The 12,464-nt window shown below is 44.7% G+C and overlaps 1 protein-coding gene across 1 annotated transcript in view; it reads left to right on the top strand.

Moving 5' to 3' along the window:
• The first annotated feature begins 211 nt into the window (after positions 1 to 211).
• The window catches only part of SF3B1 (splicing factor 3b subunit 1), a 124,126-nt gene continuing 111,873 nt past the window's right edge, over positions 212 to 12,464 (top strand). Inside the window, exon 1 of the mRNA XM_082260850.1 lies at positions 212 to 363. Within this exon, the coding sequence (XP_082116976.1) occupies positions 336 to 363 (28 nt within the window). The 5' untranslated portion in view covers positions 212 to 335. The remainder of the gene's footprint in view (positions 364 to 12,464) is intronic.

The following is a 12,464-nucleotide window of genomic DNA, read 5'->3' as shown; positions in this document are numbered from 1 at the left end:
TTAACATTTACAGCTATTATTTATTTCTATCTCATTGCTTGGTACATGTCACAACAGTTAGGAAAATGAAGAAATATTGTCATTTTATTTTACCATAACTTCATATATTACATAGCACAAGCACACAGTAACGTGTCTAGTCAATGATTCCACGCAGATTGAGGCCACAGCGCATGTGCACAAATGTACAGTCACCTCCTTCCTTCCGCCGTACACAGAGGGCGGGGCATCGCCATACAGTACACGACCCTAAGGCGGAGAGGCGCAGGCGCAGTCAACTCTGTATTTACCAGCGGAAGCAGTGGAGCCTTGTCGTAGTACAGGCCGCGGGCAACATGGCGAAGATCGCAAAAACACACGAAGGTAGGTGGAATGGACGCGGGAATGACCCTGTGACTGGAATATATAGTTCTGTGCTTTGTGTGTAAGCTGGCGAGCTTACTGTGAAGGTTTCCTATGAGCGGAGCCTTGTGCGGGCCCGCCGTTGCTCCTACAATGGCGCCGCAGCTGGTGTGTCTTGTAGGGGGGATGGAATACATATTGGAGGCTGGTGTAGTGGTCGTGTCTGTGTGTGGGGATGAGGAGAGCTGTGCGCTCCGGGCTTTGTCCCCACATCGGCCACTAGTCGGTGTGTGTGTTCACGTCCCTCTCCTGAGGCCGAACACTCGCTGTGTCCCCCTCCAAATCCCATCTGTAGTTGTTGTTGTGGTCAGCTCACACGTGTTTTTCTGAGATCACATCCAACTGCTGATTACCACACTACACACTGAGCTCCCTGATCCCCCCCATTATTATCAACAGCACCCACACCCAGAGATTGCATTGTCCATTATTAGTGTAAGAGTGGGAAAGAGCTCAGGTGTCTGTGACCCCCCCACATGGTAGATTCATTCCCACTTCCTGTCTGTGAAATTGTTACCTAACTGAGGTAAAGCCAGCTGGAAAACGTACTGTACAGGGAATATCCAATCCTGATCAAAGAAAACGTAACCGCTTCTGGGCTGGAAGTTTTTACCCTGCTCAATGACCAGGCCTTTTTTTGCCATTCGGCGCTGCGTTACTTTAACGGACAATTGTGCGACGGTGTACCCAAATACAATTGATCTTTTCTCCCCACAAATAGAGCTTTCTTTCGGTGGAATTTGATCACCTGTGTTTATTTTTTTTGCGCTATAAACAAAAATAGCAACATTTCTGAAAAAGAAATTTTTCTCACTCTACTATATAACATCCCCCCCCCCCCCCAAAAAAAAAAGTAAAAATCAATTATTTTTTCATAATTTTATGCCTATTTGTATTCTGCTACATTACGTAAAAAAAAAAAAGCTCAAAGTGTATTTTGATGGTTTTTGCAAAAGTTATCGTGTCTACAAATTAGGGTAAGATTTGTCATTTTTTACTAGTAATGGCGGCAGTCCAGTGTTTTTTAGCGGGACTGCGACATTGCGGCGGACCCCTAACATTTTAGACACTTTGGGGGGATCAGTGGCATTACTAAAGTAATCCAGTGCTAAAAATATGCACTGTTACTGTACTGACACTGTCAGGGAAGGGGTTAACCCAGGGGCGATCAAAGGGTTAAGTGTGAGCCTACGGGAATGCTTTCTAACTGTATGGGGAAGGACTTGTGGAATCAACACAGAGACCTGTGATCCTAAATAGGAGGATCACAGGCTCTCTGTGTTCATTCCTGAGAGAACAACGGTCTGCTGTGTTTACAACAGCAGACCATCGTTCTCACAGCTGGGAGTGTTTGGAGGTGCCCGGTGGCAATCACGGCCGCCAGTCCCGTGGATCCGCTTCCTAATGGTGACGGACACGCGTGCCCCCAGGATCGCAGCCGAGCCAGCCTGCCGCAGTATATCTGCGGCGGATGGCCAGCAAGTGGTTAAGTTGGATACGGACTATACAATTTTCTTTAGATTTTCTTTCCCCTTAGATTTTCCAACAAAATACCCAATCACTTGAAGTCCTGGATAGAGGTAGCCATCATCCCTGTTGAGAATAATAAAGGAATACCCCCTTGATATATGGGAACTGCTAGCCAAATAAGTAAAATTATACATTTTATTTGTTCTATGTAAAAAAAAAAAAATGTATTTAAGTCGCATAATTGTTATACAAAAAAAAAAAATCATCTGAAAGTACAAGTGTGTAACAGTAGTAGCCTTGTGGTGAGGCTACCTATAACGCTTGCTGGTAAGTATACAACTTTAGCAGAGATCTTGTGCAAAGAATATATGTGTGGCAAACTTTTTTTTTTTTTTTTTTTAAACATACCAATTTAATATATTTATATACCATTGTGTATATGTAAATTTTTTTTTTTTTATAAAAGTACAAGTAACTGACATGTCACGTCTATGAAAGTTTTGCTCATCATTTCATGTTGAATCTACGAATATAAAGATAATGTAGTTCCTTGTCCTTTCTAAAATGATAGGGAATTGTGTAACCTCCTATCTCCTAATATCCCTGAAGAAGGTGGTGGTCGTCTGAAACGCGTACTGGAAGAAACCCTAGTTTCCAAGACTGAGGTTTCAACATTAATGATGAGCAACCTTTCATAGCCGTGACATTTTAATGTCTGTTACTTGTACTTTTAGGCTACATGTACACGGGACGTTTTAAAAAGTCCTTTGAACGCTGGAATTTTACAGCTATGTAAAGGACGTTTAAAACGTCCATTGTGTCGCGCTTGCAGCTGCGTTTAGCGACGTTTGCGCTCAGATACGTTTTTAGAGGTCAAAAAAATCATTCCCCTTTAAAATGGAAAAACGCAAACGCTAAACGTGGGTGATCGCGTTCGGTCGCGTTTTGCGTTTGAAACGCCGGTAAAAACACGTTCTGAACATCCTGAACGCAAATAATTGCTTTCCAAAAAACGACACTGAACTCAACTGCCTGTAATTGACTGTAAACGACCTGGTGTACATGGACAGATAAGATAACAGAGGAGGGTTCAGGGGCTGCTGAAAAAAACGCCCAACTGCTCCTAAACGTCCGTTTACAAGTAGCAGTGTACATGAGGCCTTAGATGTAATTTTTGTTTTTTTGTTTAACAATGATGTGACCGTAAGGGCCGGTTCACACTTGTGCGATGCGGGAAGGCTGCGAATACGCAGCCTGTTCCCGCATCGCATCCGCACAAGAGGCAGTTCACACTGCCATATGCGATACGCAGGGGGTGTCAATGAAATGTTAAGACACCCCCAGTTTGATTGCATATCGCAGTGCGATCTGACAGTTCACACAGAATCGGATCGCACAAGTGTGAACCACTGTGCGATCCGATCCTGATGCGGCTGAAAAAATGCCTCCTGTGTGTCTTTGGTGCAGGTGCAGTTCAGCCACCAAGTGTATGGCTGAATTCGCATCCGCACAGGAGATCGCATGTAATGAAGGAGCAGTGCGCTCCGAATTACATGCAATCTCCGCAGCCGCACATATGTGAGCCGGTGTAACGTTAAAAAACCATACCCACGTCACTTCCGGTCTGAAACAGCTGAGCAGTGCAGTAGTGCGCATGCTCAGAGCCCCGGATACGTGATTGAAGAAGAGAGAATTTGAGAAGTGCGCATGCTCAGTGGGCATGAAATTATCACGGCACTGTCTCTAATGTTATACTTGCGACGGGTACATTAAAACACTTCGGGTGCAACATAAATCATGTCCTCTCCTATCGCTGTAACTTCCCTCATCTCCGATAATAAATATAAAAGCGGCGGCGGGTGTATGAGACGTAAATGTGACGGCGATCGCGGCTCCGTGATCCGCTTTTATATTTATTACCGGAGATGAGGGATGTTAAAGCGATAGGAGCGGAGATGATTTATGTTGCACCCGAAGTGTTTTAATGTACCTGCCGCAAGTTTAACTACCGTGAGAAATCCATACCCTCCGTAGCGGAACCGGAAGTGACGAGGGTATGGTTTTTTCACGGAACACCGGCACTTGATATATTTTTCTCAGATCGCCTTTCAGGACAGCACCTGGAGAGAGCGCAGCTCCACCCAATCCACAGGAAACACTGCAAATAAAAACTCCTCCTCTTCCACCATGCCTCAGTCATTTGTGTTTCCTCCGCCATGGTGGAAGCATTGCAGGAGCTATGTGGAAGGGCTGCACTCTCTCCAGGGGGAGAGAAGGATTTGTTGCCCAGTTTTTGTTTGCTGTTTCAGCATGGAGACCATCCCAGCTCCCCTCCCTGGAGTGTCAAAGGGGGTATGCTCCGGAGCCTCTCACCTCGTTCGCTCAGGGGAGCTGAAACCCATCGGAGGATCCGGTCCGGGCGTCAGAGGTCCGCGCTTCGGCCGGTCGGCGGGCGGGGAGCCGCTTTTGGCATTCGAATCTCCCGCACTTTCGGACTCTGATCCCGGGGACGCGCGGCGTCACTTCCGGTGGACGGGACTTCCGGTGGGGGCGTGGCGGCGTTTGCTCCAACCGCAATACACGCAGGGGTCAGAGGCAGGTCACGAGGTCGGCGCTTCCGCTTCCGGTCCACAGAGGAGGACGCGGGAAGCGGTATTTAAATGGAGAGATCTGCCAGCAAGCTGCGCTTTTCAACAACATGGAGGAAAAGTCTGCAGCGACGGTGGAAGCAGGCACCGCCAGCGCCGGCCAAGCTCAGGTAGGAGAGGTGCGGTGGTGCATCTTTTTTCTTTACTGTGTGAGCTTTTATTGTGGGGTTTCTTCCTTCCTCCTTTGGAGCCTGCCCTGTAGACTGAGTAACTGTTCCCAGTCTAACAGGATATATATGCATCTGGGAGTCTTTTCTTCTGATCCTTTTTGGTGTGGGTCACGATTTTCTCCCTTGCAAGAAATCACTAGGTGGTGGTTTTCTTTTATAGTGGTTATTGGGCTTTCATTGGTGGCATATTGGTGGCTTTTTCTTTACTAGGTTAAAGCCACAGTGAAGACAAGAGCCCCAGCATCAAGGAAATGCCCTTCATGCAAGAATCCACTCAGAGATTCCTGGGTGAAGCCACTTTGTAAAGCATGTATTGCTGACCTTGTGAAGGAAGAGTCTAGTCAGCAGAATAATGAATTCATATCTTCATTTAAAGAACTCACAGACACCCTGTCCTCAGTTCGTTCCCTGTTATCCAGGACGCCACAAGTTCTATCAGATTCCCAACAAACGGGTGGTACATCTTCCCAGCCGTCTACTTCTAAGTCTGCAGTGTCAAGCGATTCAGAAGATGAGGAGGAGAGTGCTCTCTGTTCCATCAGGGATTCAGAGGAGGAAGAGAAGGAAGAGGTGGCTAGTTCTTCCAGATACAAATTATCCTTGGAAGAGGTTGATGAGTTGCTGAAAGCGATTTACACCACGTTGAAAATCGCAGAAGAAAAGGTGCAAGTTTCACTTCATGACAAAATGTACCAGGGCCTTGAACAGACAAAGCGCAGGGTTTTTCCTGTTCATAAAGTCCTTACGGAATCTATTGAAAAAGAGTGGAAGGACCCAGAGAGGGCCCCTTTTTTCTCTAAATCCCTAAGAAGGAGATTTCCGTTTGAAGAGGATACGGCGCACCTATGGAACAAGAAGCCCAGAGTGGATGCTGCTTTTTCTCAGGTGTCTCGCCGCACGGATTTGGCGTTCGAGGACATGGGTGTTCTGAAAGACACCATGGATAAAAGGGCAGATTCTCTCCTTAAAAAGGCTTGGGATTCCTCTACGTCCAGCCTTAAGCCGGCCATGGCCTCCACGGTGGTAGCCAGAAATCTTGAGTGCTGGCTCGAACAACTTAAAGGGCATGTGGAGGCTGGAACAGCAAGGAAAGATCTCCTGGATTCATTTCCGCTGCTCCTAAAGGCAGTAAAATATATGGCCGATGCTTCTGCTGAGTCTATCAAAATGTCTGCCAGGTCAGCAGCCCTCGTCAACTCTGCCAGGAGGGCGGTCTGGTTGAAAACCTGGACAGGTGATTCAGCTTCTAAGGTGAAACTCTGTGGTTTACCTTTTGCCGGTGACTTGCTTTTCGGGCCTGAATTGGAAGCAATTCTTGACAGAACGGCGGATAAGAAGAAGGCCTTTCCGTCAAAAAAGAAATCGCCTCCTAAGAAGAGATTTCGTTCTGTTCAACAAACCAACAGAGGTCGTGAACAAGATCAGAGATCAAGATGGACCTCCCATAAAGGCAAAGGGAAAGGTGGAGTCCTCTTCAGACCACCTGACCAGGCCAATAAAAGCAAGTGACAACAGTCTTCCAGTGGGAGGAAGGCTGTTATGGTTCCTCCCACGTTGGGAAGAGGTATCCGCAAGCCCCTTTGTAAAGAATATAGTGGCTCAAGGATACAAACTGGAGTTTTCGGAGACACCTCCAAGCAGATTCCATGTTACTCCCCTTCCAAGGGATCCGGAAGAGGCTTCCTCAATGATGTCTCTTTTACAAGAGCTGATTCAACAGGAAGTGATTATCCAAGTCCCCGAGGGGCAACAAGGCCGTGGGTTTTATTCTCAGATCTTTCTAGTGAAAAAACCCTCAGGCAAGTACCGAATGATCCTAAATTTGAAAATCCTAAACAGATCAATTCGGTACAAGCACTTCAGGATGGACACCATTTATTCAGTGACCAAACTGTTGTCCCCAAACTGTTTCATGGCATCCTTGGATCTGAGGGACGCTTACCTGCACATCCCAATAAATCAGTCCTAAGGCTGGCGGTCAATCTCGGGGAATCGGTCTGGCATCTGCAGTTCAGGGCCCTCCCCTTTGGCCTCTCATCTTCTCCAAGGGTGTTTACCATGGTAATGGCGGATGCCCTAGAGCCATTAAGGCTGAGGGGTATTTCAATTGTCCCTTACCTGGACGATCTGCTAATTTTTGCAGAGTCCAAGAGCCAGGCGTTGGTACACCTTCAGGAGACTCAGGACCACCTAGAGAGTCTGGGGTGGCTCATGAATTTGGAGAAATCCAGCTTGATTCCATCTCAGCAGATAAAATTTCTGGGATACAGAATAGATTCGGTCCTCCAGAAGGTGTTTCTACCTCAATAAAAGATCGAGAAGACTCAGAACGCAGTTGCTCGATTACAAACCAATCATCAGGTTACTGTCAGGTCGGCCATGGCAGCTTTGGGCTTGCTCACAGCCGCTATCCCTGCAGTACAGTGGGCAAGACTGCATTCCCGTCTTCTCCAGAGAGACATTCTGCAGAGTTGGTCATACCCGGAACATCTGGAGAAATCCATCAGAATCTCCACGAAAGCAAAGAGATCTCTGTGGTGGTGGAGGAATTCCAGAAATCTGGAAGAAGGTCTGCAATGGACTTTCCAGACGAACAAACGTCTGACGACGGATGCCAGTTCGTGGGGTTGGGGAGCCCACCTGGAAGGCCGGACGATGCAAGGGACATGGTCCAAAGCAGAGTCCAGGAAATCATCCAACTGGCGGGAGTTGAAAGCCATCCTTTTGGGTCTTTGGTCCTTTCAACAGACAGTCAGGGGCCATCATGTGCAAGTTCTGTCGGACAACATGACAGCAGTGGCCTACGTGTCAAAGCAAGGAGGCACAAGAAGCAGACAGCTATCAGATCTGGCAATACAGCTACTCTCCTGGGCGGAGAAAAATCTAGCCTCTCTGACAGCGGTGCATCTGAAGGGGTCACAAAACCTTCTAGCAGATCTGCTGAGCAGGAAAAAGGTGTTGGAATCAGAATGGAGTCTGAACCAAGAAGTATTCATGCAGATCGTGGAAGTCTGGGGTCTTCCCCCAAATAGATTTGTTCGCTTGTCAACAGAACAACAAAGTCCAAAGATTCTTTTCCCTACACAGGGAGGATCAGGACTGGGGCTTGGATGCTCTAGCCCATCCATGGGACTTCCGTTTGTCTTACGCTTTCCCTCCATTCCAACTGATTCCGTTGGTTCTCAAAAAGTTCAGGGAAGAAAAGACCAACTTGATTCTGATTACACCTTACTGGCCAAAGAGACCTTGGTTCGCCCTCCTACTGAATCTTGCCTCAGAACCTCCCTGGAAACTTCCGTACAGGAGAGATCTTTTGACACAGGGGAACCTAGTGTACCCAGAACTGGACCGCTTACAACTGACAGCGTGGTTACTGAAGAAGACATCTTGAGAGACAGAGGCCTGTCAGAAAAAGTTATCTCCACCCTTCTCTCCAGCAGGAAGAAGGTGACTAGGGATATTTACTTGAAAGTCTGGAGAAAATACAACTTTTGGTGTTCCAGCAAAAATTTTGAATTTAAAAAATTTAATTTCAGTGCTTGAGTTCCTCCATGAGGGAATGGAGAAAGGACTAGCAGCAAGTACTTTAAAGACGCAAGTAGCGGCACTTTCAGTTTTTTTCGAAAAGACTTTGTCCCAAGAGACTCTAATCATTCGTTTTTTCAAGGCATTAGCCCGCAACAGGCCAATAGCCCTTAAAGTATTTCCCAAATGGGATTTGACCATTGTGTTACAAGGTTTGACTAAGTTTCCTTTTGAACCTTTAAAAGAGGCTTCCCTGAAGAATTTAATTTTGAAGACTATCTTTTTGATAGCAATAACCTCGGCCAGGAGGATCAGTGAGATCCAGGCCCTCTCAATTTCAGACCCTTTTTTGACAATTTTTGCAGATCGAGTAGTCCTAAGAACGGACCCAGCCTTTCTTCCAAAGATTGCTTCATCTTTTCATAGATCACAAGAAATTGTCTTACCAACTTTCTCCTCAACTCCTAGTAATACTCGGGAAGAATCCTTTCATACCTTGGATGTGAGGAGATGCTTACTTCAGTTCCTCCTGGTAACTAAGGAATTTAGAAAGACAAATGCATTATTTGTCATCTTCTCAGGGTCCCGTATAGGAGAAAAAGCATCAAAGAGCACTTTAGGCAAATGGCTCAGATGGGCAATTGAACAGGCTTATGTAGCTCAAGGAGAAGAACCTCCAGAAGGCATCTTGGCGCATTCTACAAGGTCTGTGGCAACCTCATGGGCTGAAAGGGCCGGTGCTTCGCCTGATCAAATCTGCAAGGCAGCTACCTGGTCCAGCTATTCAACCTTTATTAGACATTACAGGTTGGACTTGTTGTCAGCTCAGGATCAAGCCTTTGGCAGAAAAGTTCTGCAGGCAGTGGTCCCACCCTAAGTGTAAGTTACTCGCTTATCCTCTCCAGGTGCTGTCCTGAAAGGCGATCTGAGAAAACCTTAGTTACTTACCGGTGACGGTATTTCTAAGAGCCTTTCAGGACAGCAGCAGCTACCCCCCCCCTTGGTTTTGTTTATAATATAATATAATTTGTAAATGTTTAACCTGTGGTAGTTTATGTTTTCCAGCATGTCGGAGGCTACTCTATGACTGAGGCATGGTGGAAGAGGAGGAGTTTTTATTTGCAGTGTTTCCTGTGGATTGGGTGGAGCTGCGCTCTCTCCAGGTGCTGTCCTGAAAGGCTCTTAGAAATACCGTCACCGGTAAGTAACTAAGGTTTTTTACATAGAACAAATAAAATTTGTTTTACTTATTTGGCTAGGGGTTGCCTTTATAGTCCCATATATCAAGGGGGTATTCCTTTTATTAGATTTACCAAAACCATATAATATGAGGTCAAACCTAAAGACTTTCAATTTGTATGTTATCAGGCAGGCCCTTGCACTACATAATTGAAGGCAAATCTAAAGGAAATCGGAACAATAAAAGCTATATTGTGTGTATCCATCTTTATTCTAGGTTCACACTGGTGGATTTACTAAAGGTGCCTGTGCACCTTGGAAGTTCTCCAGAACTTAGTGAATGTGGCAAAGCTTTGTGATGAATACCCAGAATTGTATTACTGCTTGCACATGATTAGATGATGGATGTCAGCAAGGTTTCACCCCATTCACTAAGCTATAGGTAGAATGAGTGTGATTGTACTTGCAAAGTGCACTGTCTTTGCCTTTTAGGCCTGATTCACACCTGCGTTTTTCAGTTTTGCAGAAATACACTACAGTCCATTTAACATGGTTTCCTATGGGTCACGTTCACATCTGTGTGTTTTCCACAGGTGTGTTTTTTTTTGGAAAGGGTCAGGGATCACATGTGCAGTACTAAGGCACTTGCAGATTAAACCGAAGCAGCTTCCTTGACTGTAAAGTATGAGGATTTAATTCTGCTTTAAGGCTGCCAGTAGATCGAGGGAGAGAGTGGATTACTGTATTTTAACCACTTACGGACCGCCCACCATGTATTTACGCCGGTACTTTGATGTTAAATAACGGTGGCTTATGGAAGCAGATGGCTGCCATAACCCTGGTATTTTTTTAAACGTCGGGCGGTCCGCTTAAAGGGTGGTCCCAGCGGGATCACCTTTATGGGCAGCATTAGAGGTGCCCCCCCCCCCCCCCCCCCCCCCCCCCGCCGCTTCCTGGTAGTTTTGACTGCTTACCGGACCCGTCGGTAGTGGGGAAAATTATCTGGTCTGCTGTCCCCTCAGGCAGGAAGTCGAGTGTGGGAAAGATGGCTCTATGGTCTTGGAGGTCCGGAGCGACGCCATATGTCGCTTCCTAGCAACGGATTTAAAGAGCCCATTTTTTTTTTCATCATGGAAAAAGAAATTACTTTAATTTTTTTTTTTTTTTTTAGTGTGGATATGAGATCTGAGGTCTTTTTGACTCCAGATCTCACATTAAAGAAGTCCTGTCATGCTCTGTTACAAGGGATGTTTACATTCCTTGTAATAGTAATAAAAGTGATCAAAAAGATTTTTTTTTAAAAGGACTGTGTAAAAATAAATTGGAAAAAAAATTAAAGCGCCCCGTCCCCATTAGCTCGCGCACAGAAGCGACCGCATACGCAAGTCGCGCCCACATATGTAAATGGTGTTCAAACCACACATGTGAGGTATCACCGCGATCATTAGAGCAAGAGTAATAATTTTGAGTCCTAGACCTCTGTAACTAAACTGGTAACCCGTAAACATTTTTAAAGTGTTTTCTATGTGGATTTTTAAGTACCAGTGTTTGTCGCCATTCCACGAGCGTGCGCAATTTTTAAGCATGTCATGTTGAGTATCTGTTTACCCAGGGTAACATTATCTTTTGCATTATAGAAAAAAATTGGGCTAACTTTTCTGTTTTATTGTTTTTTAATTAAAAAAAAAAAGTGTAATTTAAAAAAAAAAAAATTGTGTTTGTAAGACCACTGTGCAAAAACGGTGTGTTAAAAAATATTGCAACGATCTCCATTTTTTTCTCTAGGGTCTCTGCTAAAAAAAAAAAATATAAAGTTTGGGGGGTTCTAAGTAGTTTTTTTTTTTTTTTTTTTTTGCTAGAAAATTAATTTTAACTTGTAAACAAGTTTCAGAAAAAGGCCCGGTCCAGAAGTGGTTAAACAGTATAGACATCTATTTCGTGCCCTGATGCTCATCAGTAATGCCAGTCAGTGCCCAGCAGTGCCGCCTCGTCAGCGCGCATCAGTGAAGGAGAAAAGTTACTTATTTACAAAATTTACTAACAAACTAAGAAAAACTTTTTTTTTTTTTTTCTTTAGTCAAAAATAAAAACACAGCAGTGATTAAATACTACAGAAAGAAAGCTCTATTTATGTTATTAAAAAATTATTTTTAATTTGGGTACAGTTTTACTTGACCGCGCAATTGTCATTCAAAGTATGACCGCACCGAAAGCTGAAAATTGATCTTGGCAGGAAGGGGGTTAAAGTGCCCAGTAGGCAAGTGGTTAAGAAGAATTCCAAGTATGGATGTTTTATAGGCAGTTGTATTGCTTCAGTTTGTACCAGTGTACTATGTACGTATGTGTAATACCTGGCTGATGCCCCTGGAAGCTGGAAATACAGCTACTCCAGTAATTTCCACTTCACAGGTTCCATGCCACATGGCTGCCCTGCTGCATCCTAACCACAAGAGGTTTCTTTTGGTGGTAATTAATCACTACTGGATTTCTAATTTTTTGCTTTGTATCAATCTTTAATTAAATTAAAAAGTTTAGGCCAAAATGTATTTGCTATATTTTTTTGGTTAAAAAAAACCCCACATCGGTATATATTCTTTAGTCTATGTACAAGGTATAGAGTCTACAAACTGTGTTGTGTGTTTGTGTATGTATGTATGACTGATCAATTTTTATATATATATATATATATATATATATATATATAATGTATGAAAATTGATCAGTCCTTATGTAATGACAGCCTGTCTCATTTCTTGAGGCCCTAAAATGCCAGGACAGTACAAATTACTCTTTTTGGAAAGTAGACAGTCCAAGGTATTTAGTAAGAGGCATTGTTGTGTGTTTTTTTTTTTTTTTTTTTTTTTTTGTCGCTTTTCTTGGAAATTTAAGAAATTTTAAACTTTTTTTTTTTTTTTTTCCTGCACTGATGGGGTGGCACTGGTGGGCGGCACTGATTGATTGCAATGATGGGCAGCACTGATGAGGAGGACGTTGACGGGCTCCCTGAGCACCGATGGGCATCCCTGGTGGCCATGGGTGGGCAATCCCTGGTGGCTCTAGTGGCATCCCC

Source organism: Pelophylax lessonae, assembly GCF_965119305.1.
Source record: "Pelophylax lessonae genome assembly, chromosome: 6".
Taxonomy (NCBI): domain Eukaryota; kingdom Metazoa; phylum Chordata; class Amphibia; order Anura; family Ranidae; genus Pelophylax; species Pelophylax lessonae.
The sequence above is the reverse complement of the archived record's forward strand: the minus strand, read 5'-3'. Positions and strand labels throughout refer to the sequence as shown.